The 21,529-nt window shown below is 43.1% G+C and overlaps 1 protein-coding gene across 2 annotated transcripts in view; it reads left to right on the plus strand.

Annotated features, from left to right (window-relative positions):
• spock3 (SPARC (osteonectin), cwcv and kazal like domains proteoglycan 3) overlaps window positions 1-14,488 on the plus strand; it is a gene marked incomplete at its 5' end in the record, with an annotated part of 68,531 nt that extends 54,043 nt beyond the window's left edge. For both annotated transcript variants that reach the window (XM_079812241.1, XM_079812240.1), the window contains one exon: window positions 13,068-14,488. In XM_079812241.1, coding sequence (XP_079668367.1) covers window positions 13,068-13,210 — 143 coding nt within the window. In that variant the 3' untranslated portion in view covers window positions 13,211-14,488. The remainder of the gene's footprint in view (window positions 1-13,067) is intronic.
• Between the last annotated feature and the right edge of the window lie 7,041 nt (window positions 14,489-21,529).

Consider the following 21,529-nt stretch of genomic DNA (forward strand, 5'->3'; position numbering starts at 1 on the left):
TCAGTATCATCAGATCGCCATAACACCCAGCCCTATCTTAACAATATTACAACACAACAAAACACAGAAACAGAATATGTAAGTTAATCACGATTAGCATATGACTTTAATGCACTAACGTTATATCTTGATGAGCAGTAGAAACAATATAAAGGGATTTACGTTACCTTCTGCCGTCTGCTGTCCGCCATTGGAAACTTAGTCTGTTCTTATTCATGTTTTTTCGTTCTCAGTCGACATCCCACCATCAAAATTCGTCCAAAATAAGATTTTAACAGGTTTAAATGGTCCATGCAATGCCATTAATAGACCGACGTGAAGATTAGAAGCCGCGATCGCGTCGCGTCCCCGCGAGCCACGAGCAACTCCAACGGCAACGGGTGTATAATTCAAACTGAAGGCGCGCACTGTCATTGGCCAGATTTCTGGATGACGTTCAGATTGACCAATCACGCTCAAAAGAACACGGAAACACAGCAAATAGCCTTGCAAATATAGAAAAAAAACTTGTTTTAAACAACAGTTAGAAAATGTGTATATTTATTTTTATTTGCTGTTATATTTAATTAATTGGTCAAATGGTGTTTTGTGGTGTGGGCAGAGGCCTGGAAGTTTCAAACTGGAGAGCAGTGCAGATTTGTACTCTTTAAAAACAATTATTGTTTGATATTTAGTTTGCTATATATTTTGTTATATTTGTATCCAGAATTGAATGTAAAAATACACCTTCACTGTAAAACAGAAAATTAAAGTAAAATATCTTAATTTAAATAAGGAAAAATCTGTAAACTAATAGTGTTTTCTCTAAAACGTTTAATGTAAATTTCTGTGAAGTTTTTTAACTTTATTTGACTTAAGATATTTGACTTTAATTTTACGGTTTTTGTTTTGCAGCTGTAGCTGCTGTTTTTTTAGGTTTTTATTTTTACAGTGTAAATATAAAACTAATAAGATTTACTTTAAAATGACAAAGAATAATGTTAAATTGTTAGTATGGACATAAACATAAACCTTTAATATAATGAGCTAAATATTGTATTACAGTTGTTAATTTACAGATATTGTTTGTAATTTTGCATGAATTTGTTATTTATGAAAACAGAAAAATAATACAGTGATGTTCCTGTATAAAAAAATGAGAATTACTGTAGTTTGTCATTAATGATATAATCCTTAAAATAACAGTCAAGTTTATTTAGATATTGTTTGTAATTTTACATCGTTTTAAACATAATTCAAAATTACAAAATAAGTTTTTTTCTGTAAAATTAGGATTCTTTTTATTGGTTGCCTTATTTTTATTGGTAACCTTATTGGTTGCACCTACATCTATTGTGAGTGGTGGATTTCAAACCTCAAAACGCCCCTCTTTTGCAGCGTGTTAAAGTTAAGAATCTTGGAGTGACACTTTTTGTGAACAGTTGCAGAGCTGAAAGATCTGCTTGTGTTTCTGTGTTTCTTGAGCAAGTGAATCCCTGCTCTTTTTTATTCCATATTTTTATTTTGAGCATATCAGTTTTTGGTGTTTTTAAAACAAACTTTTTCATTTTCCACATTTCATCTCCTTTTTATTTAATTCTATTATTGCCTACAATTTGTAAAACTTTGCAAAAATTGTTTGGGGATAGTCTAAAATGTTTGGTTAATTATCCTTTGTTAATTCCATTACATTTCTTTGTTTATTTCATTACATATTCAGATTTTTTTGTGAACGTATATGTTCAGACAGGGTTTTTATTTTTTACTGTTTTTATAAAAAATATTTGATTAAGAGACTCTTTTCATGCAGTGGCTTTAAGGCCCTGACACACCATTCTGATGGTTTGACCCAGACCCAGGCAACGTGAACCAACCCCACAGTCGGCTTTAGTCATTGCTAGTTCAGTTTAGTGTTTCAGGGCCTTAAGAATTCTTTTTTCTGTGCAAAAAGCTTGTTTGCTGTGTCCTACAGTAGACCAGAGATAATTCTCAATCCTGAAGTGCTCCCCTGCCCCCCTCCCTCTGAGAACAGCCAGCACAAGTGTCAGTCATTAACATATGAAAGGTCTTCTTCACACCTAACAGTCTTCAGTCCTAGCACACCCAGCAGTGTTTCAGCTGTATATGTCCGTGAAATTTCACGGATTCCTGTATACGTCCGCATACGTGAGGTTTCCGGGTTTTTCTGGAAATATACTGTTCCGTGTTACTCTGATCCGCTTTTTCCCACATACATCCGGTAAACATCAAATTACACAGGAGTATACCATGCCCGGATAGTGCCGGATTTCAGTGTTTTCATGCAGTGAGTAGAGCGCGTGGGTGGGCTCTCTCTGCAAGCTCACTGACTGCATTCGCAACGAAATGAAGAAGTACAATATCGAATTCCTAAATCTTACACCATTTTAGCATGATTAAACAATTTTGTGACTGAAACTATTTTTTTATCATAGAATACACTTGTTTGCTCACCTTGAGTTGACAGTATGAACATAGTTGTTTTGTTTAATTTATTTTCAAGATCTAAGGTGAATTATCCATTGTTGCTTTCAGTAAGGCTATTTCTATAAAAGGTCAGAATTTTATTCACACTCACTTTAAATTGTTTACTTTAAATAAAGCACATAATCTGCACTTGTCATACTTTGTATGTTGTTCCAGCCACAGTGCTGCAGAAATAAAAACTGTTTATAAAATGGAATCACGGCTGATTAACATGGAAAAGATCCTTTTTCTCACGTGGTTAGGACACAGTGAAGGCTTATAGGGATGTTTCAGTATTTGCATTGATTTTGTATTGTTGTTAAGTTCTTTTAGTGGATTTTTGTCCACATTTTGTTTAGATATAATGTGATTATTTGGAAATGTCGTTGTTGTATGGCCAGAAGGACTCATGCCAGTTTTTGTAGTACTCGAGATTTGGACTCGGTCTTGAAAGAGACCATATTTTAATGGTCTTGGTCTTGTCATGGACTTGTGTGCATTTGGACTTGGTATTCTTGCCTAATATCTCGAACATATTAGGAATTGGACTTATTCCCGAGTCCACTCGAGTCCCATTCAAAATATTTCATGATTATTACTCTATGTTAATAATTCTTTAAATTGATGTTTGATTGACACGTCCAATGATTGGTGATTTTCTTGAGCGCAACTACACATGACTTGAGACTAACGTTAGTGCAAAGACTCCCACCAGGTTCTCTCCCACACCTGTGACCCCCCTGTTCTCACTTCTATTTCACGCTGTGTCCACCTGCCATTAACCTGTAGTGATCCCACTTTCCAGAAAGTCACATTGCTACATTATTTGTCTCAACTGTGTCATTTTAATATATTTACTGTTTACAAAGTCAGACAAAAATGTCACAGAGAAAACCAAATCTTGTTTAATTAAATAATAAAATGAATATAGATATGATGACAAATGATAGTCTCAACGCTGAGCATCTCCCCCCAAAAATGTCTGACACAAGGGCACCCGTCCTCTCTCCCTTTGGCACATTCACATTGCATTAAAAAGGCAGCAATGTTTCTGCAGCCACTTTTTTGTGTTCACGCCCTCTGTAACTAAAAAGTTAATCAAATTAAGTTCTAATGTTGTTTATGGATTTTCTCTGAACTCGGTCTTGACTCGGACTCAACCCTCTCTGAACTCGGTCTCGACTCGGACTCAACCCTCTCTGAACTCGGTCTTGACTAACTCGGTCTTGACTCTGACTCAACCCTCTCTGAACTCGGTCTTGACTCTGACTCAACCCTCTCTGAACTCTGTCTTGACTCGGACTCAACCCTCTCTGAACTCTGTCTTGACTTGGACTCAACCCTCTCTGAACTCGGTCTTGACTCGGACTCAACCCTCTCTGAACTCGGTCTTGACTCGGACTCATCCCTCTCTGAACTCTGTCTTGACTCGGACTCAACCCTCTCTGAACTCGGTCTTGACTCGGACTCAACCCTCTCTGAACTCTGTCTTGACTCAGACTCAACCCTCTCTGGATCGGTCTTGACTCGGACTCAACCCTCTCTGAACTCGGTCTTGACTAACTCGGTCTTGACTCTGACTCAACCCTCTCTGAACTCTGTCTTGACTCTGACTCAACCCTCTCTGAACTCGGTCTTGACTCTGACTCAACCCTCTCTGAACTCTGTCTTGACTCGGACTCAACCCTCTCTGAACTCGGTCTTGACTAACTCGGTCTCGACTCGGACTCAGACCTCTCTGAACTCGGTCTCGACTCGGACTCAGCCCTCTCTGAACTCGGTCTCGACTCGGACTCAACCCTCTCTGAACTCGGTCTCGACTCAGACTCAACCCTCTCTGAACTCGGTCTTGACTCGGACTCAACCCTCTCTGAACTCTGTCTTGACTCGGACTCAACCCTCTCTGAACTCTGTCTTGACTCGGACTCAACCCTCTCTGAACTCTGTCTTGACTCGGACTCAACCCTCTCTGAACTCGGTCTTGACTCGGACTCAACCCTCTCTGAACTCTGTCTTGACTCGGACTCAACCCTCTCTGAACTCTGTCTTGACTCAGACTCAACCCTCTCTGGATCGGTCTTGACTCGGACTCAACCCTCTCTGAACTCGGTCTTGACTAACTCGGTCTTGACTCTGACTCAACCCTCTCTGAACTCGGTCTTGACTCTGACTCAACCCTCTCTGAACTCGGTCTTGACTCTGACTCAACCCTCTCTGAACTCTGTCTTGACTCAGACTCAACCCTCTCTGAACTCGGTCTTGACTAACTCGGTCTTGACTCTGACTCAACCCTCTCTGAACTCGGTCTTGACTCTGACTCAACCCTCTCTGAACTCTGTCTTGACTCGGACTCAACCCTCTCTGAACTCTGTCTTGACTTGGACTCAACCCTCTCTGAACTCGGTCTTGACTCGGACTCAACCCTCTCTGAACTCGGTCTTGACTCGGACTCATCCCTCTCTGAACTCGGTCTTGACTTGGACTCAACCCTCTCTGAACTCGGTCTTGACTCAGACTCAACCCTCTCTGAACTCTGTCTTGACTCAGAATCAACCCTCTCTGAACTCAGTCTTGACTCGGACTCAACCCTCTCTGAACTCGGTCTTGACTCGGACTCAACCCTCTCTGAACTCTGTCTTGACTCTGACTCATCCCTCTCTGAACTCTGTCTTGACTCGGACTCAACCCTCTCTGAACTCGGTCTTGACTCGGACTCAACCCTCTCTGAACTCTGTCTTGACTCAGACTCAACCCTCTCTGGATCGGTCTTGACTCGGACTCAACCCTCTCTGAACTCGGTCTTGACTAACTCGGTCTTGACTCTGACTCAACCCTCTCTGAACTCGGTCTTGACTCTCACTCAACCCTCTCTGAACTCGGTCTTGACTCTGACTCAACCCTCTCTGAACTCTGTCTTGACTCGGACTCAACCCTCTCTGAACTCGGTCTTGACTAACTCGGTCTCGACTCGGACTCAGACCTCTCTGAACTCGGTCTCGACTCGGACTCAGCCCTCTCTGAACTCGGTCTCGACTCGGACTCAACCCTCTCTGAACTCGGTCTCGACTCAGACTCAACCCTCTCTGAACTCGGTCTTGACTCGGACTCAACCCTCTCTGAACTCTGTCTTGACTCGGACTCAACCCTCTCTGAACTCTGTCTTGACTCGGACTCAACCCTCTCTGAACTCGGTCTTGACTCTGACTCAACCCTCTCTGAACTCTGTCTTGACTCTGACTCAACCCTCTCTGAACTCGGTCTTGACTCTGACTCAACCCTCTCTGAACTCTGTCTTGACTCGGACTCAACCCTCTCTGAACTCGGTCTTGACTAACTCGGTCTTGACTCTGACTCAACCCTCTCTGAACTCTGTCTTGACTCTGACTCAACCCTCTCTGAACTCGGTCTTGACTCTGACTCAACCCTCTCTGAACTCTGTCTTGACTCGGACTCAACCCTCTCTGAACTCGGTCTTGACTAACTCGGTCTTGACTCTGACTCAACCCTCTCTGAACTCGGTCTTGACTCTGACTCAACCCTCTCTGAACTCTGTCTTGACTCGGACTCAACCCTCTCTGAACTCTGTCTTGACTTGGACTCAACCCTCTCTGAACTCGGTCTTGACTCGGACTCAACCCTCTCTGAACTCGGTCTTGACTCGGACTCATCCCTCTCTGAACTCGGTCTTGACTTGGACTCAACCCTCTCTGAACTCGGTCTTGACTCAGACTCAACCCTCTCTGAACTCTGTCTTGACTCAGAATCAACCCTCTCTGAACTCAGTCTTGACTCGGACTCAACCCTCTCTGAACTCGGTCTTGACTCGGACTCAACCCTCTCTGAACTCTGTCTTGACTCTGACTCAACCCTCTCTGAACTCTGTCTTGACTCAGACTCAACCCTCTCTGAATCGGTCTTGACTCGGACTCAACCCTCTCTGAACACGGTCTTGACTAACTCGGTCTTGACTCTGACTCAACCCTCTCTGAACTCGGTCTTGACTCGGACTCAACCCTCTCTGAACTCGGTCTTGACTCGGACTCAACCCTCTCTGAACTCGGTCTTGCCTCGGACTCAACCCTCTCTGAACTCGGTCTTAACTAACTTGGTCTCGACTCGGACTCAACCCTCTCTGAACTCGGTCTTGACACGGACTCAACACTCTCTGAACTCGGTCTTGACTCGGACTCAACCCTCTCTGAACTCGGTCTTGACTAACTCGGTCTCGACTCGGACTCAGCCCTCTCTGAACTCAGTCTTGACTCTGACTCATCCCTCTCTGAACTCGGTCTCGACTCGGACTCAACCCTCTCTGAACTCGGTCTTGACTAACTCGGTCTCGACTCGGACTCAGCCCTCTCTGAACTCAGTCTTGACTCTGACTCATCCCTCTCTGAACTCGGTCTCGACTCGGACTCAACCCTCTCTGAACTCGGTCTTGACTAACTCGGTCTCGACCCGGACTCAGGCCTCTTTGGACTTGGTCTTGACTCAGACTCAACCCTCTCTGAACTCGGTCTTGACTCGGACTCAGCCCTCTCTGAACTCGGTGTTGACTCGGACTCAACCCTCTCTGAACTCGGTCTCGACTCGAACTCAGCCCTCTCTGAACTCGGTCTTGACTCGGACTCAACCCTCTCTGAACTCGGTCTTGACTAACTCGGTCTCGACTCAGACTCAACTCTCTCTGGACTCTGTCTTGACTCGAACTCAACCCTCTCTGAACTCGGTCTTGACTAACTTGGTCTCGACTCGGACTCAGCCCTCTTTGAACTTGGTCTTGACTCGTACTCAACCCTCTCTGAACTCGGTCTTGACTCGGACTCAGCCCTCTCTGAACTCGGTCTTGACTCGGACTCAACCCTCTCTGAACTCGTTCTCGACTCGGACTCAACCCTCTCTGAACTCGGTCTTGACTCGGACTCAACCCTCTCTGAACTCTGTCTTGACTAACTCGGTCTCGACTCGGACTCAGCCCTCTCTGAACTCGGTCTTGACTCGGACTCATCCCTCTCTGAACTCGGTCTCGACTCTGACTCAACCCTCTCTGAACTCGGTCTTGACTAACTCGGTCTCGGACTCAGGCCTCGTTGAACTTGGTCTTGACGCGGACTCAGCCCTCTCTGAACTCGGTCTTGACTCGGACTCAACCCTCTCTGAACTCTGTCTCAACTCGGACTCAACCCTCTCTGAACTCGGTCTTGACTCGGACTCAACCCTTTCTGAACTCGGTCTTGACTAACTCGGTCTTGACTCGGACTCAACCCTCTCTGAACTCGGTCTTGACTAACTTGGGCTCAACTCGGACTCAGCCCTCTCTGAACTCGGTCTCGACTCGGACTCAACCCTCTCTGAACTCGGTCTTGACTAACTTGGTCTCGACTCGGACTCAACCCTCTCTGAACTCGGTCTTGACTCGGACTCAACCCTCTCTGAACTCGGTCTCGAATCGGACTCAACCCTCTCTGAACTCGGTCTTGACTCGGACTCAACCCTCTCTGAACTCGGTCTTGACTAACTCGGTCTCGACTCGGACTCAGCCCTCTCTGAACTCAGTCTTGACTCTGACTCATCCCTCTCTGAACTCAGTCTCGACTCGGACTCAACCCTCTCTGAACTCGGTCTTGACTAACTCGGTTTCGACTCGGACTCAGGCCTCTCTTAACTCGGTGTTGACTCAGACTCAACCCTCTCTGAACTCGGTCTTGACTAACTCGGTCTCGACTAAGACTCAACCCTCTCTGGACTCGGTCTTGACTCGGACTCAACCCTCTCTGAACTCGGTCTTGACTAACTTGGTCTCGACTCGGACTCAGCCCTCTTTGAACTTGGTCTTGACTCGTACTCAACCCTCTCTGAACTCGGTCTCGACTCGGACTCAGCCCTCTCTGAACTCGGTCTTGACTCGGACTCAACCCTCTCTGAACTCGGTCTCGACTCGGACTCAACCCTCTCTGAAGTCGGTCTTGACTCGGACTCAACCCTCTCTGAACTCTGTCTTGACTAACTCGGTCTCGACTCGGACTCAGCCCTCTCTGAACTCGGTCTTGACTCGGACTCAACCCTCTCCGAACTCGGTCTTGACGCGGACTCAACCCTCTCTGAACTCGGTCTTGACTAACTCGGCCTCGACTCGGACTCTGCCCTCTCTGAACTCGGTCTCGACTCGGACTCAACCCTCTCTGAACTCTGTCTTGACTCAGACTCAACCCTCTCTGAACTCGGTCTCGACTCAGACTCAGCCCTCTCTGACCTCGGTCTTGACTCGGACTCAACCCTCTCTGAACTCTGTCTTGACTCAGAAACAACCCTCTCTGAACTCGGTCTCGACTCGGACTCAGCCCTCTCTGAACTCGGTCTTGACTCGGACTCAACCCTCTCTGAACTCGGTCTTGAATAACTCGGTCTCGACTCAGACTTAACTCTCTGGACTCGGTCTTGACTCGGACTCAACCCTCTCTGAACTCGGTCTTGACTAACTCGGTCTCGACTCGGACTCAGCCCTCTCTGAACTTGGTCTTGACTCGGACTCAACCCTCTCTGAACTCGGTCTCGACCCAAACTCAGCCCTCTCTGAACTCTGTCTTGACTCGGACTCAACCCTCTCTGAACTCGGTCTTGACTAACTCGGCCTCGACTCAGACTCAACTCTCTCTGGACTCTGTCTTGACTCGGACTCAACCCTCTCTGAACTCGGTCTTGACTAACTTGGTCTCGACTCGGACTCAGCCCTCTTTGAACTTGGTCTTGACTCGTACTCAACCCTCTCTGAACTCGGTCTCGACTCGGACTCAGCCCTCTCTGAACTCGGTCTTGACTCGGACTCAACCCTCTCTGAACTCGGTCTTGACTAACTCGGTCTCGACTCGGACTCAGCCCTCTCTGAACTCGGTCTTGACTCGGACTCATCCCTCTCTGAACTCGGTCTCAACTCGGACTCAACCCTCTCTGAACTCGGTCTTGACTAACTCGGTCTCGACTCGGACTCAGGCCTCTTTGAACTTGGTCTTGACTCAGACTCAACCCTCTCTGAACTCGGTCTTGACTCGGACTCAGCCCTCTCTGAACTCGGTCTTGACTCGGACTCAACCCTCTCTGAACTCGGTCTCGACTCGGACTCAGCCCTCTCTGAACTCGGTCTTGACTCGGACTCAACCCTCTCTGAACTCGGTCTCGACTCGGACTCAACCCTCTCTGAAGTCGGTCTTGACTCGGACTCAACCCTCTCTGAACTCTGTCTTGACTAACTCGGTCTCGACTCGGACTCAGCCCTCTCTGAACTCGGCCTTGACTCGGACTCAACCCTCTCCGAACTCGGTCTTGACGCGGACTCAACCCTCTCTGAACTCGGTCTTGACTAACTCGGCCTCGACTCGGACTCAGCCCTCTCTGAACTCGGTCTCGACTCAGACTCAACCCTCTCTGAACTCGGTCTCGACTCAGACTCAGCCCTCTCTGACCTCGGTCTTGACTCGGACTCAACCCTCTCTGAACTCTGTCTTGACTCAGAAACAACCCTCTCTGAACTCGGTCTCGACTCGGACTCAGCCCTCTCTGAACTCGGTCTTGACTCGGACTCAAGCCTCTCTGAACTCGGTCTTGACTAACTCGGTCTCGACTCAGACTTAACTCTCTGGACTCGGTCTTGACTCGGACTCAACCCTCTCTGAACTCGGTCTTGACTAACTCGGTCTCGACTCGGACTCAGCCCTCTCTGAACTCGGTCTTGACTCGGACTCAACCCTCTCTGAACTCGGTCTCGACCCAAACTCAGCCCTCTCTGAACTCTGTCTTGACTCGGACTCAACCCTCTCTGAACTCGGTCTCGACTCGGACTCAACCCTCTCTGAAGTCGGTCTTGACTCGGACTCAACCCTCTCTGAACTCTGTCTTGACTAACTCGGTCTCGACTCGGACTCAGCCCTCTCTGAACTCGGCCTTGACTCGGACTCAACCCTCTCCGAACTCGGTCTTGACGCGGACTCAACCCTCTCTGAACTCGGTCTTGACTAACTCGGCCTCGACTCGGACTCAGCCCTCTCTGAACTCGGTCTCGACTCGGACTCAACCCTCTCTGAACTCTGTCTTGACTCAGACTCAACCCTCTCTGAACTCGGTCTCGACTCAGACTCAGCCCTCTCTGACCTCGGTCTTGACTCGGACTCAACCCTCTCTGAACTCTGTCTTGACTCAGAAACAACCCTCTCTGAACTCGGTCTCGACTCGGACTCAGCCCTCTCTGAACTCGGTCTTGACTCGGACTCAACCCTCTCTGAACTCGGTCTTGACTAACTCGGTCTCGACTCAGACTTAACTCTCTGGACTCGGTCTTGACTCGGACTCAACCCTCTCTGAACTCGGTCTTGACTAACTCGGTCTCGACTCGGACTCAGCCCTCTCTGAACTCGGTCTTGACTCGGACTCAACCCTCTCTGAACTCTGTCTCGACCCAAACTCAGCCCTCTCTGAACTCTGTCTTGACTCGGACTCAACCCTCTCTGAACTCGGTCTTGACTAACTCGGTCTCGACTCAGACTCAACTCTCTCTGGACTCTGTCTTGACTCGGACTCAACCCTCTCTGAACTCGGTCTTGACTAACTTGGTCTCGACTCGGACTCAGCCCTCTTTGAACTTGGTCTTGACTCGTACTCAACCCTCTCTGAACTCGGTCTCGACTCGGACTCAGCCCTCTCTGAACTCGGTCTTGACTCGGACTCAACCCTCTCTGAACTCGGTCTTGACTAACTCGGTCTCGACTCGGACTCAGCCCTCTCTGAACTCGGTCTTGACTCGGACTCATCCCTCTCTGAACTCGGTCTCAACTCGGACTCAACCCTCTCTGAACTCGGTCTTGACTAACTCGGTCTCGACTCGGACTCAGGCCTCTTTGAACTTGGTCTTGACTCAGACTCAACCCTCTCTGAACTCGGTCTTGACTCGGACTCAGCCCTCTCTGAACTCGGTCTTGACTCGGACTCAACCCTCTCTGAACTCGGTCTCGACTCGAACTCAGCCCTCTCTGAACTCGGTCTTGACTCGGACCAACCCTCTCTGAACTCGGTCTTGACTAACTCGGTCTCGACTCAGACTCAACTCTCTCTGGACTCGGTCTTGACTCGGACTCAACCCTCTCTGAACTCGGTCTTGACTAACTTGGTCTCGACTCTGACTCAGCCCTCTTTGAACTTGGTCTTGACTCGTACTCAACCCTCTCTGAACTCAGTCTCGACTCGGACTCAGCCCTCTCTGAACTCGGTCTTGACTCGGACTCAACCCTCTCTGAACTCGGTCTCGACTCGGACTCAACCCTCTCTGAACTCGGTCTTGACTCGGACTCAACCCTCTCTGAACTCGGTCTTGACTAACTCGGTCTCGACTCGGACTCAGCCCTCTCTGAACTCGGTCTTGACTCGGACTCATCCCTCTCTGAACTCGGTCTCGACTCGGACTCAACCCTTTCTGAACTCGGTCTTGACTAACTCGGTCTCGACTCGGACTCAGGCCTCTTTGAACTTGGTCTTGACTCAGACTCAACCCTCTCTGAACTCGGTCTCGACTCGGACTCAGCCCTCTCTGAACTCGGTCTTGACTCGGACTCAACCCTCTCTGAACTCTGTCTCGACTCGGACTCAATCCTCTCTGAACTCGGTCTTCACTATCTCGGTCTGGACTCGGACTCAGACCTCTCTGAACATGGTCTTGACTCGGACTCAACCCGGACTCAGGACTCAGCCCTCGGACTCAGCCCTCTCTGTTAGTCTCGGTCTTGACTAACTCGGTCTCGACTCGGACTCAACCCTCTCTGAACTCTGTCTCGACTCGGACTCAACCCTCTCTGAACTCGGTCTTCACTAACTCGGTCTCGACTCGGACTCAGACCTCTCTGAACTTGGTCTTGACTCGGACTCAACCCTCTCTGCACTCGGTCTCGACTCGGACTCAGCCCGCTCTGAACTCGGTCTTGACTCTGACTCAACCCTCTCTGAACTCGGTCTCGACTCGGACTCTAGGTATTTGTGAAATACCGCCATTGTAGATAATTAAAAACAATCCTACAATCTGGAATTTTACAATGCATTTAAGTATCCTGATCATCAAACTATAAGTATTTGTGAAAATATTCACAGAGTATTAGTTCTTGCGCTCAATATCAATTACACCAGATGAAACGGAACCAAATGGAGTCCTTGGGTTTAAGGTTTAAGACTGACATCAATTATGTAGACAAAACAAAAGAATGCGTTCTGTGTGTATGGCTACAGATTTGCATATTACCTCATGAAACATAAAGAGAATATTGAAAATGGCATACTCTGTTAGATGATTGGTTAAACATTTCTAATTTTCAATGTTGAAAACATTTGTGCTGCTTAAGATTTTTGTGATACATTTTTCTTCAGGATTCTTTGATAAAAAGAAAGTTCAAAAGAATAGTATTTAAAATAGAAATCTTTCGTAACATTATAAATGTCTTTACTGTCACTTTTGATCAATTCAATGTATCCTTGCTGAATAAAAGTATTAATTTCTTTCAAGAACAGCAATGAAATATGTTAATTTTAAGAGCTAAAGAAATCAAAAGAGCTACTGTTTTTCCTTTCAGCCGCGGAGTCTTCCGGAGATTTTGGCAGTGGTGACTCTCTACTCTCAGACGATGAGGATGGTGATGTTGTAAATGATGAAGAGATGGGAGATGATGATGATGATGAATATGAACAAGATGATGAGTATGGGTACCTGTCATAATCCGTTTTTTGTTGTTGTTTTTTTAAGTATATTAAATCATTTAAAAAAGAAGGAACCAAATAAAAAACAGACTTTCATTTGGTCTTAAAGCACGTTTCTAGGTGACCTCGGCAGAGTGCAGTACTAACATTACTAAAGGGTTCATCTACCCCTTGTGCTGTATAACATTTGTACAAAATTAATACCAATACTCAATAACCACGTTTCATTTTTGTTACATTTCTTATATTCATCCAAAGTGAATAAGTATATTGACAGACCTAGAAGTTCAGGAATTCATAAGCGAGTTTGATGAGAGATAAATGAGGGTTAAATGTTTGCACTTATAAACATGCACACAAATACACATTCAAAATACATGCGTACACACACACCTGAAGGCATGATTCCATGAGCAACTCACTCCGTAACTCTTTACACCTGCTAGGATGTGATTTTACAGTCATGCCATGATGGCTTATCGTTGATTTTTACACATTTTGTCTTGTAACGGTTCGCCATTAATCACATGCCTACATTGATATATCATACTTTTTATCATTAGCAGAATTAATACTTAAAACTACAGATGAATCATCAAAATGTATCAATATTTGAAATGTAAAGGTGGACATTCTAGAGCAAACTTGTTTGAAACGGCCTGGAGTGACCACACAGTAAAATAGATGTGACTGCAGTCGATGTTACGAGAGGACAGAGTCATACTATTTACAGAGGCTTACGCACACACACACATACTTATCTTGTGAATACTTCGGCAGTCCTTGGGCATGAGGTGCCTTTGACGCAACACGGAGGAACGGGTGGAAAAGGGGTCTGGGGGAAAAGAGATATTTAGTGTTAGAATGTAGAACTTGACTGCCATATGAATCTAAAAAATGAGAGGATTTTGAGTCACGTTCCCTGTTGTTTTTGTCTATAGGAGAAAGTGGACATGATTAGTTAGTTTGCATATGTTACTGTAGACGACAAATCATATGATAGATGCTGCTGCTGTCACTTATTCTCCTCAACCCTCTCAGTGCTTTTTGAATTTTCTGTCAGATTTTTTTTCATAATGTGCATATGAAAATATTAGTTTCCTTCTATGGACATTGTGGTGTTTTCTGGAAAAAAAAAGTTATTTGGTTGAATGAGTTTATGATCAGTTACAGAGGTCAAAGGAACCACCTTAATCAGTGTTGTCCAGCTGTTGTCATAGAGATAACACTTTTTGGTTTGTTTGTTTTTTACAGTATACATATAATTTGCTCAAATAAAGTTACACAGACCAAAACAGTTTTTCGTACAGTCATTTTCTGTGTGTGTGTGTGTTCATGTTTTTCTATCCCAGTGGGGACTTCAACCTGACGGCACACTGACTTGTGGGGACTCGTGTCACCGTGGGGACCTAAATTGAGGTCCTCATGAGGAAACAAAATTATAAATCATAGAATGAGATTTTTTGAAAATGTAAAAATGCAGAACATTTTCTATGATGGGTAGGGTTAGTGTAAGGGGATAGAATATACAGTTAGTACAGTATAAAAACCATTACGTCTATGGAAAGTCATCACAAAGATAGCGAACCAGACGTGTGTGTGTGTGAGAGAGAGAGACAGAGAGAGAGAGAGAGAGAGAGAATTCTGGTGTGTCTAGTCTGGTTAGTGCTGCATTATGTATAAATGCAATTTTAATATTTTATATGCCACAATTTCTCATCTGTACACACACAGTCTCAAACACACACACATACACACACACACACACACCACATGTAAATTGGGGCATCTGTGGGGTTGAACACTTGTTTAATCATTTAAACACAATCATGTGCCTGTCAACTTATGTGTGTGTGTGTGTGTCTTGATCAAATTTACACTAGTTCTGTTGCATAATTTCTCACTGAATTAAAATACATATCTAAAATTCATATAAAATATAATGCAAAGACAAAACCAATGACTTGGAAACAGTTGCAGCTATTACTAGAACACGTACTAAATATGTTTTGCATATCGTACTATGCATGTGTGTAAAATAAGGATGTGTTTTGTGTTAATGTGTGTGTTTGTGTGTGTATTAGTGTGTGTCTGTCAGCAGCTCTGTACTAGGAACCAACTGGATAAACAGAAAGTGTTTTCATTCAACAGCTTTTCCCCTTCCTGTCATAGAAAAATCACACTACTGCTGGTTTTGGATTGAAGTCTCTCTCACACACACACGCGCAAACACAAATCATCCAGAATGCAAATATAGTTAATGCAAATATGGTTGAATAGACATTTGCAAGCAGTAAAAAAAAACAATACACAAACGATTATTACAGGTGATGGTGATCATTGGTTCTATCATGTTTTCAAAATTACCAGGTTAGTTTTCCTCATAATCTCAGAAAGAGGATTCATGAATAGCAAAGTTTTTAAGCTGTAGGTGAATGAAGAATTTAATTTCCCTGGAAACACACAAGGCCGTGATCTAAATGAATTTTTCATTGCAGTTCAGACTGTTCAGATAGATGAGGAGACAATAACTCCCAAATATGATGTGTCAAGCTATTGCAGAATATCTTCAAGACATTTAGATTAGTTATAATGTAGTTTAGGCAGTAGTTAACCTAGAAATGAAAAACGTGTCTATATATATTCACCCCAATGTCGTTTCAAACCTGCTTGCTATTTTTTCTTATGGAACCCAAAAGGATTCAATGTAAATATGTATATATATCCTGTTAAATTAATGGTTAAAAAAATGTTGACAATGTTTCAACAATATGTTTCATAGATAGATGAGTTCCAATATTGTGTTACTCCAATTGCATTACTTTTTACGGAAAGTAATGTTACATGACTTTTGCAATACATTTTTTCACCTGAGCTTGCTAAAAAGGAGATATATTTTTGTTAAATGTAAAGTCCCTTTCACACCAAAAGTGCAAATGCAAATTCGCACCTGTACAGTAGAGGGCGCAGCTCAACTAAACATTTCCGCTGTGCTGCCATTCTTGATTGCAGAAGAAGACGACGTAGAAGAAGAAAGTTCAAAACTCTTGCTGCGTCCTAATTCGCCTACTTTTGTGAAGAAAAAGTACACACTTTTGAGAGTGTAGCAGAAGAGTATGCAAGCTTTGGGACATACTACTTTGTCATCTTTAACAGACTCTGTTGCTTAGTTACATGCATCCTGTCATTGTTTAACCAGCTCTGTCAATCATCTTGTCACAGTTAAAATCCTCCACATTCAATTTGATTTAATTTCCTACCGTTTCAGAGAGAAATGTAGCACGCACATCCTCCATGTTTGTTGTTTTTTTTAACACTTTTAATCCGTCTTTGTAGTTCTAATCAGATCCTTGTCCAACACTCAATGGTTTCTGGGCAATATTAGTCCTCATTTCAACATACTACAATTTGGGATGCACTAATTCTAATGTCGAATACTATTTAGGATGGATAGTTTGCAAATTGGGACGCAGCATCTTACTTCGGCAATAAAAACAACCAAAAAAGAAACACAATGTGATGTTCATCTAAAAAAGTTATTTTTTCTTTAGCTAATCTAACTTTTGTTTTGGATCAATTGGATCCTCGAAAGGTCAGCAGCAGCAAAGACAATTGTTAATAAAGTGAGATTAAATACACAAAGTATATTTGAATTATTTAGCATATTCAATTATTGCAGGTTTGCATTATATTAGATTTTAGTATGCATTTCACTCTTTTTATTCATTTTGAATAATACTGAATCTGTTTTTGTGCAAGTGAGATGAATAAATGCATGCTCACAGTTAGTCTAGAACTACAATAACCATCATGTTGACAAAACACCTCTGCACCTTATTCCCGATTTCTCTCGTTACTTATTTGAAAAAGTAACCCAATAAAAAAACTAAATGTAATACGTTACTTTACTAGTTAGCTGAAAGAAAAAGTATACTAGTTACCTGAAAAAAGTAATCTAACTCATATTAATTGTAATGCGTTACCCCCGACACTGCTGCTACCATAATAATACAGGTGGTACAATAGTAAGCCACATGATGAAGCAGAGGTCATTCTAAGTGGCCTGTCCATAAAACACGGCCAATACTCGTATACAAATGCTTAACAGGGTCGAACAAACAAAGACAAAACACCATCGGGGTAACTGGACACACACCAAAGTACTGCAATAAACATTCACTAAATAAAATAACATATAACACCCTAATGTTGTTACTGATAACAATAATAAGAAACAAAATCTTTTAAAGAAAATATAATCATTTTTGATGTCACGCAACAATGACATGGTACTGTATTTCACTAGTTTCTGCTTACATAAATTGGACAGTAAAAAGTAAAATTAGATCAAATACATTCAAGCACATTAGACCAATGTTAAATTATTTTACATTTTTCACTGTATGCACACTATATTGCCAAAAGTATTGGGACACCCCTCCAAATTATTGAATTCAGGCGCCAATCACTTCCATGGCCAAAGGGGTATAAAATCAAGCACCTAGGCATAACAGACAGCTTCTACAAACATTTGTGAAAGAATGGGTCGCTCTCAGGAGCTCAGTGAATTAATTAGTGGTACCGTGATATGTTGCCACCTGTGCAATAAGTCTATTCGTGAAATATCCTCACTACTAAATATTCCACAGTCAACTGTTAGTGGTATTATAACAAAGTGGAAGCAATTGGAAACAACAGCAACTCAGCCCCAAAGTTGTAGACCACGTAAATCACAGAGCGGGGTCAGCGCATGCTGAGGCTCACAGTGTGCAGAAGTCACCAACTTTCTGCAGTCAATAGCTACAGACCTCCAAACTTCGTGTGGCCTTCAGATTACCTCAAGAACAGTGTGTAGAAAGATTCATGGAATGGGTTTCCATGGCCGAGCAGCTGCATCCAAACCTTACACCACCAAGTGCAATGCAAAGCGTTGGATGCAGTGGTGGAAAGCACACGCGCCACTGGACTCTAGAGCAGTGGAGATGTGTTGTCTGGCAATCCAATGGACGAGTCTGGGTTTGGCGGTTTCCAGGAGAACGGTACTTGCCTGACTGCATTGATTGTGGTGTGGGGTTGTTTTACAGGGGTTGGGTATGGCCCCTTAGTTCCAGTGAAAGGAACTTTTAATGCTTCAGCATACAAAGACATTTTGGACAATTTCATGCTCCCAACTTTGCGGGAACAGTTTGGGGATGGCCCCTTTCTGTACTTCTGCCTACGTCTAGCGTGACCTTTCGGACGTGATTGCGCAATCACGTCGCAGAGCAGGGCAAGATGAGCAATTTTGGTTAAAAAGTTTAATAAATGTTTATTTTTTTTAGAAAATGACTGATGGTTTCACTAGATAAGACCCTATCCCTATGCAAAGCCCTCTAAAGCCCTTTGAATCTGCATTGATTTGGACCTTCAACCCATTGGTTGCCATTGAAGTTCATTATGTGAAGAAAATCCTGTAATGTTTTCCTCAAAAAACGTAATTTCTTTTCGACTGAAGAAAAAAAGACATGAACATTTTGGATGAGATGGGGGTGAGTAAAATATCAGGACAGTTTCATTTTAAAGTGAACTAATCCTTTAACGTTTTCTTACTGTAGCACTTATTTGTGTCCATAATTCAAAAAGGAAATGTTGCGTTACGTTACTAGTACACACCCAGTGCAATGTGTCATTTTTGAATACACAGACATCAGACATGAGGATAGAAGTGAACTTTGTCAAAGGTGAAGATTATCAGTAAGTGAATTTGAGCTGTTCTTCACATAAAAAAAAGGAAATGCTTCAAAAGACTTGCCCTGTGATATATGAAACTACTTTTATGTTTGTTTGTTTGTTTGTTTACCCTTTTGGAGTTTGACAGCTCTTGGTTTTCAAGCGATTTCTACTTAAAGTCTTACTCTTGTGTTCCACAGAAAAACACAGCAGTTAAGTGTTTTATTTGAGGGTAAAAAGTCAGCATTTTGGGAGAACTATTCCTTTAAGACTATTAAAAAATGTTTTGTTGTTAAACCATCAAGTTATTGTCATGACAGGTTGCTTCGTATGCTAACAATTGCACAATCACATCAATACCCATGTAAAGTATTTGGTTTTACCAACTAGCCGGCCTGTGTTGTTAGCTAACTGAGCACTGTTGAACATTACTGCTGTATTTATCTTCCTGTGTCATTTCCACAGCCAGATTAGAAGAGGAAGAAACATTTCCCCCCGCCCCACCCCCGTCCTCGCTTTCTCTGACTCTTTGTCTCTGTCCTTTCCTCCAATTTAATGTGAAAATCATTAGCTTCGATCAATGACTGTTCCACCTCCCTTATCTTGTGTGGAGCAAGCTAGCGGATTTTTTCTGCCCATATCAGCGTTTAAAAAGCCCATTAAAAATGAAGTAGTCACATGGCAAACACAACTCTTCTCCACTGCTCATCGATTCATAGTTTCTGTTATTAGTGCCCTGTGCCGTTTTTATCAGAACGGTTTTTAAATGGGTTTCTTTCCACCCAAGCACAGATTTTACTGTAAATGCAAAATACTATCTATAACCTTCCCTAGGGGTCATATTGATCTTTTTGTGGTGTATGTGTGTGTCTATAGTTCCCAGTAGAAATCTGATGGAGGTGGAATTGCATTGGGTGATAAACTATTTCCAGCATCGCTTAGCAACCAGAGCAAACAGAAGACTATAGTTTGTAACTACTTGATGGCACACTTCAAGCAGATGCCATTTTGTCCAATTCTGAGTCTTTAAAGAGAGGTCACACACCTCACTGATACTTCCTGCATTTCAAAAAAAGAATAGACAATAATGTTTTAGTTTTTTACAAAACCTTATTGCATCAAGCACACATCACAAAGATCATGTGAGCCACTGGATGATAAGTAATATTTGCATTTACAATTGATTTATGTTTGGTTTAAATGTGTATTTAATTTGTATACATTCCATAATATGTAATATATTACCTTTTTATTACCTTACAATATAAGAATACCCATTTTCAAACATATAATTTACACCAAATGTTGATGATATACGTCAATATTTATTTTTATAAACATGTGTATACGTATTTTTCCTCTAAATATCAGGTCTTAGTCAAAATTAATAATTAATTTAAAAAAAATTATCCCCCATTTCCCTAATGCAAGTCAACTGTTGTGTGAATTTCTTTTGAATAGCATTTCAGTACATTTTCTTTTCCTGTCATTTTGATTCAAATTCCAATTCCAATTCAACATCCTGTGTTGTGTTCAATTCAATTCAAAGTCATGAAATGAGGTCATTATTTCATATGATTATCTGTAATCATCTGAAATAACGTCATATTTGACAAAAGGCACAGGAAATTTGTTCCAATTTCTTTAACATCTTGGTTTTCCGTGTTGTTTTAGGGTCAGTTTATCCATTAATTAAGAGTGTAAAAAATAATTAGGTATGCGGCTTAGCAAAAGAAGAACTAAACCCATGACAACAGGTGTGTGCAGAGAATGTTTCCTGGAAGCATGTGTGATTGTGTGGGAATAATGGGGCTTTCCAGTTATCTGAGCGGTGGGTGATAAAAGGCTTTTACTGGCAAACAAAAAGAGTGTAATCATCATCATGATTAAAAAGAGGAAGGTGTTCAGAGAGGGAGGAGAGGAGAGATGGAGAGAGATGGGGCAAGCAGAGGTTGTTTTCCTCTGAAACTGTTGTTTATGGAGGTGGTGTGTGTGCGTGTGTGTGTGCGTGTGCGTGTGCGTGTGTGTGTGTGTGTGTGTGTGTGTGTGTGTGTAGATCAATGCAACTCATCCACTTAAATCTCCTGATCCATTCATCAATACAAACTAATGAAACAACCAGACACAGACAGACACAAATAGAGAGATGGGGAGAAAAGGAAAACAAGAAACACAGAATGAAGAAAATGAACTATTGTTACAATTATATAAATATATAACATAGCACTAGAACGATGACATGTAGCTACATGGTAAATCTCATGCCACTGCCCTGAAGGTTATAAACGCAAAATTAATATATAGCAATATCACGAGGCTGTTGTAATTCGGCTGCATTCACAGTCCTGATGATATTCAGACCAAGAGCATGACTGTAAGTTTCTCAAAACGCAAAAGTCAATATTGAGTAACTTACATTTAAAGCCATTTACTTTTTATGATATTTACTTTTAAAGTCGATTTATGCTCCGACAACAAAAAATAGTTCCAAACAAAGCCAAAGCATATTCAACTGCTTCGTCTCCAAGCATTATAGTGATTTGTTCCCTTATTAAACAAACGGTTGAGTCAATGATTCAATGACTTGTCAGTGATTCAATGGCAGTTTACATCACATACTCCCGTAATG

This window comes from Gobio gobio (assembly GCF_949357685.1).
Source record: "Gobio gobio genome assembly, chromosome: 3".
In the NCBI taxonomy this organism is placed as follows: domain Eukaryota; kingdom Metazoa; phylum Chordata; class Actinopteri; order Cypriniformes; family Gobionidae; genus Gobio; species Gobio gobio.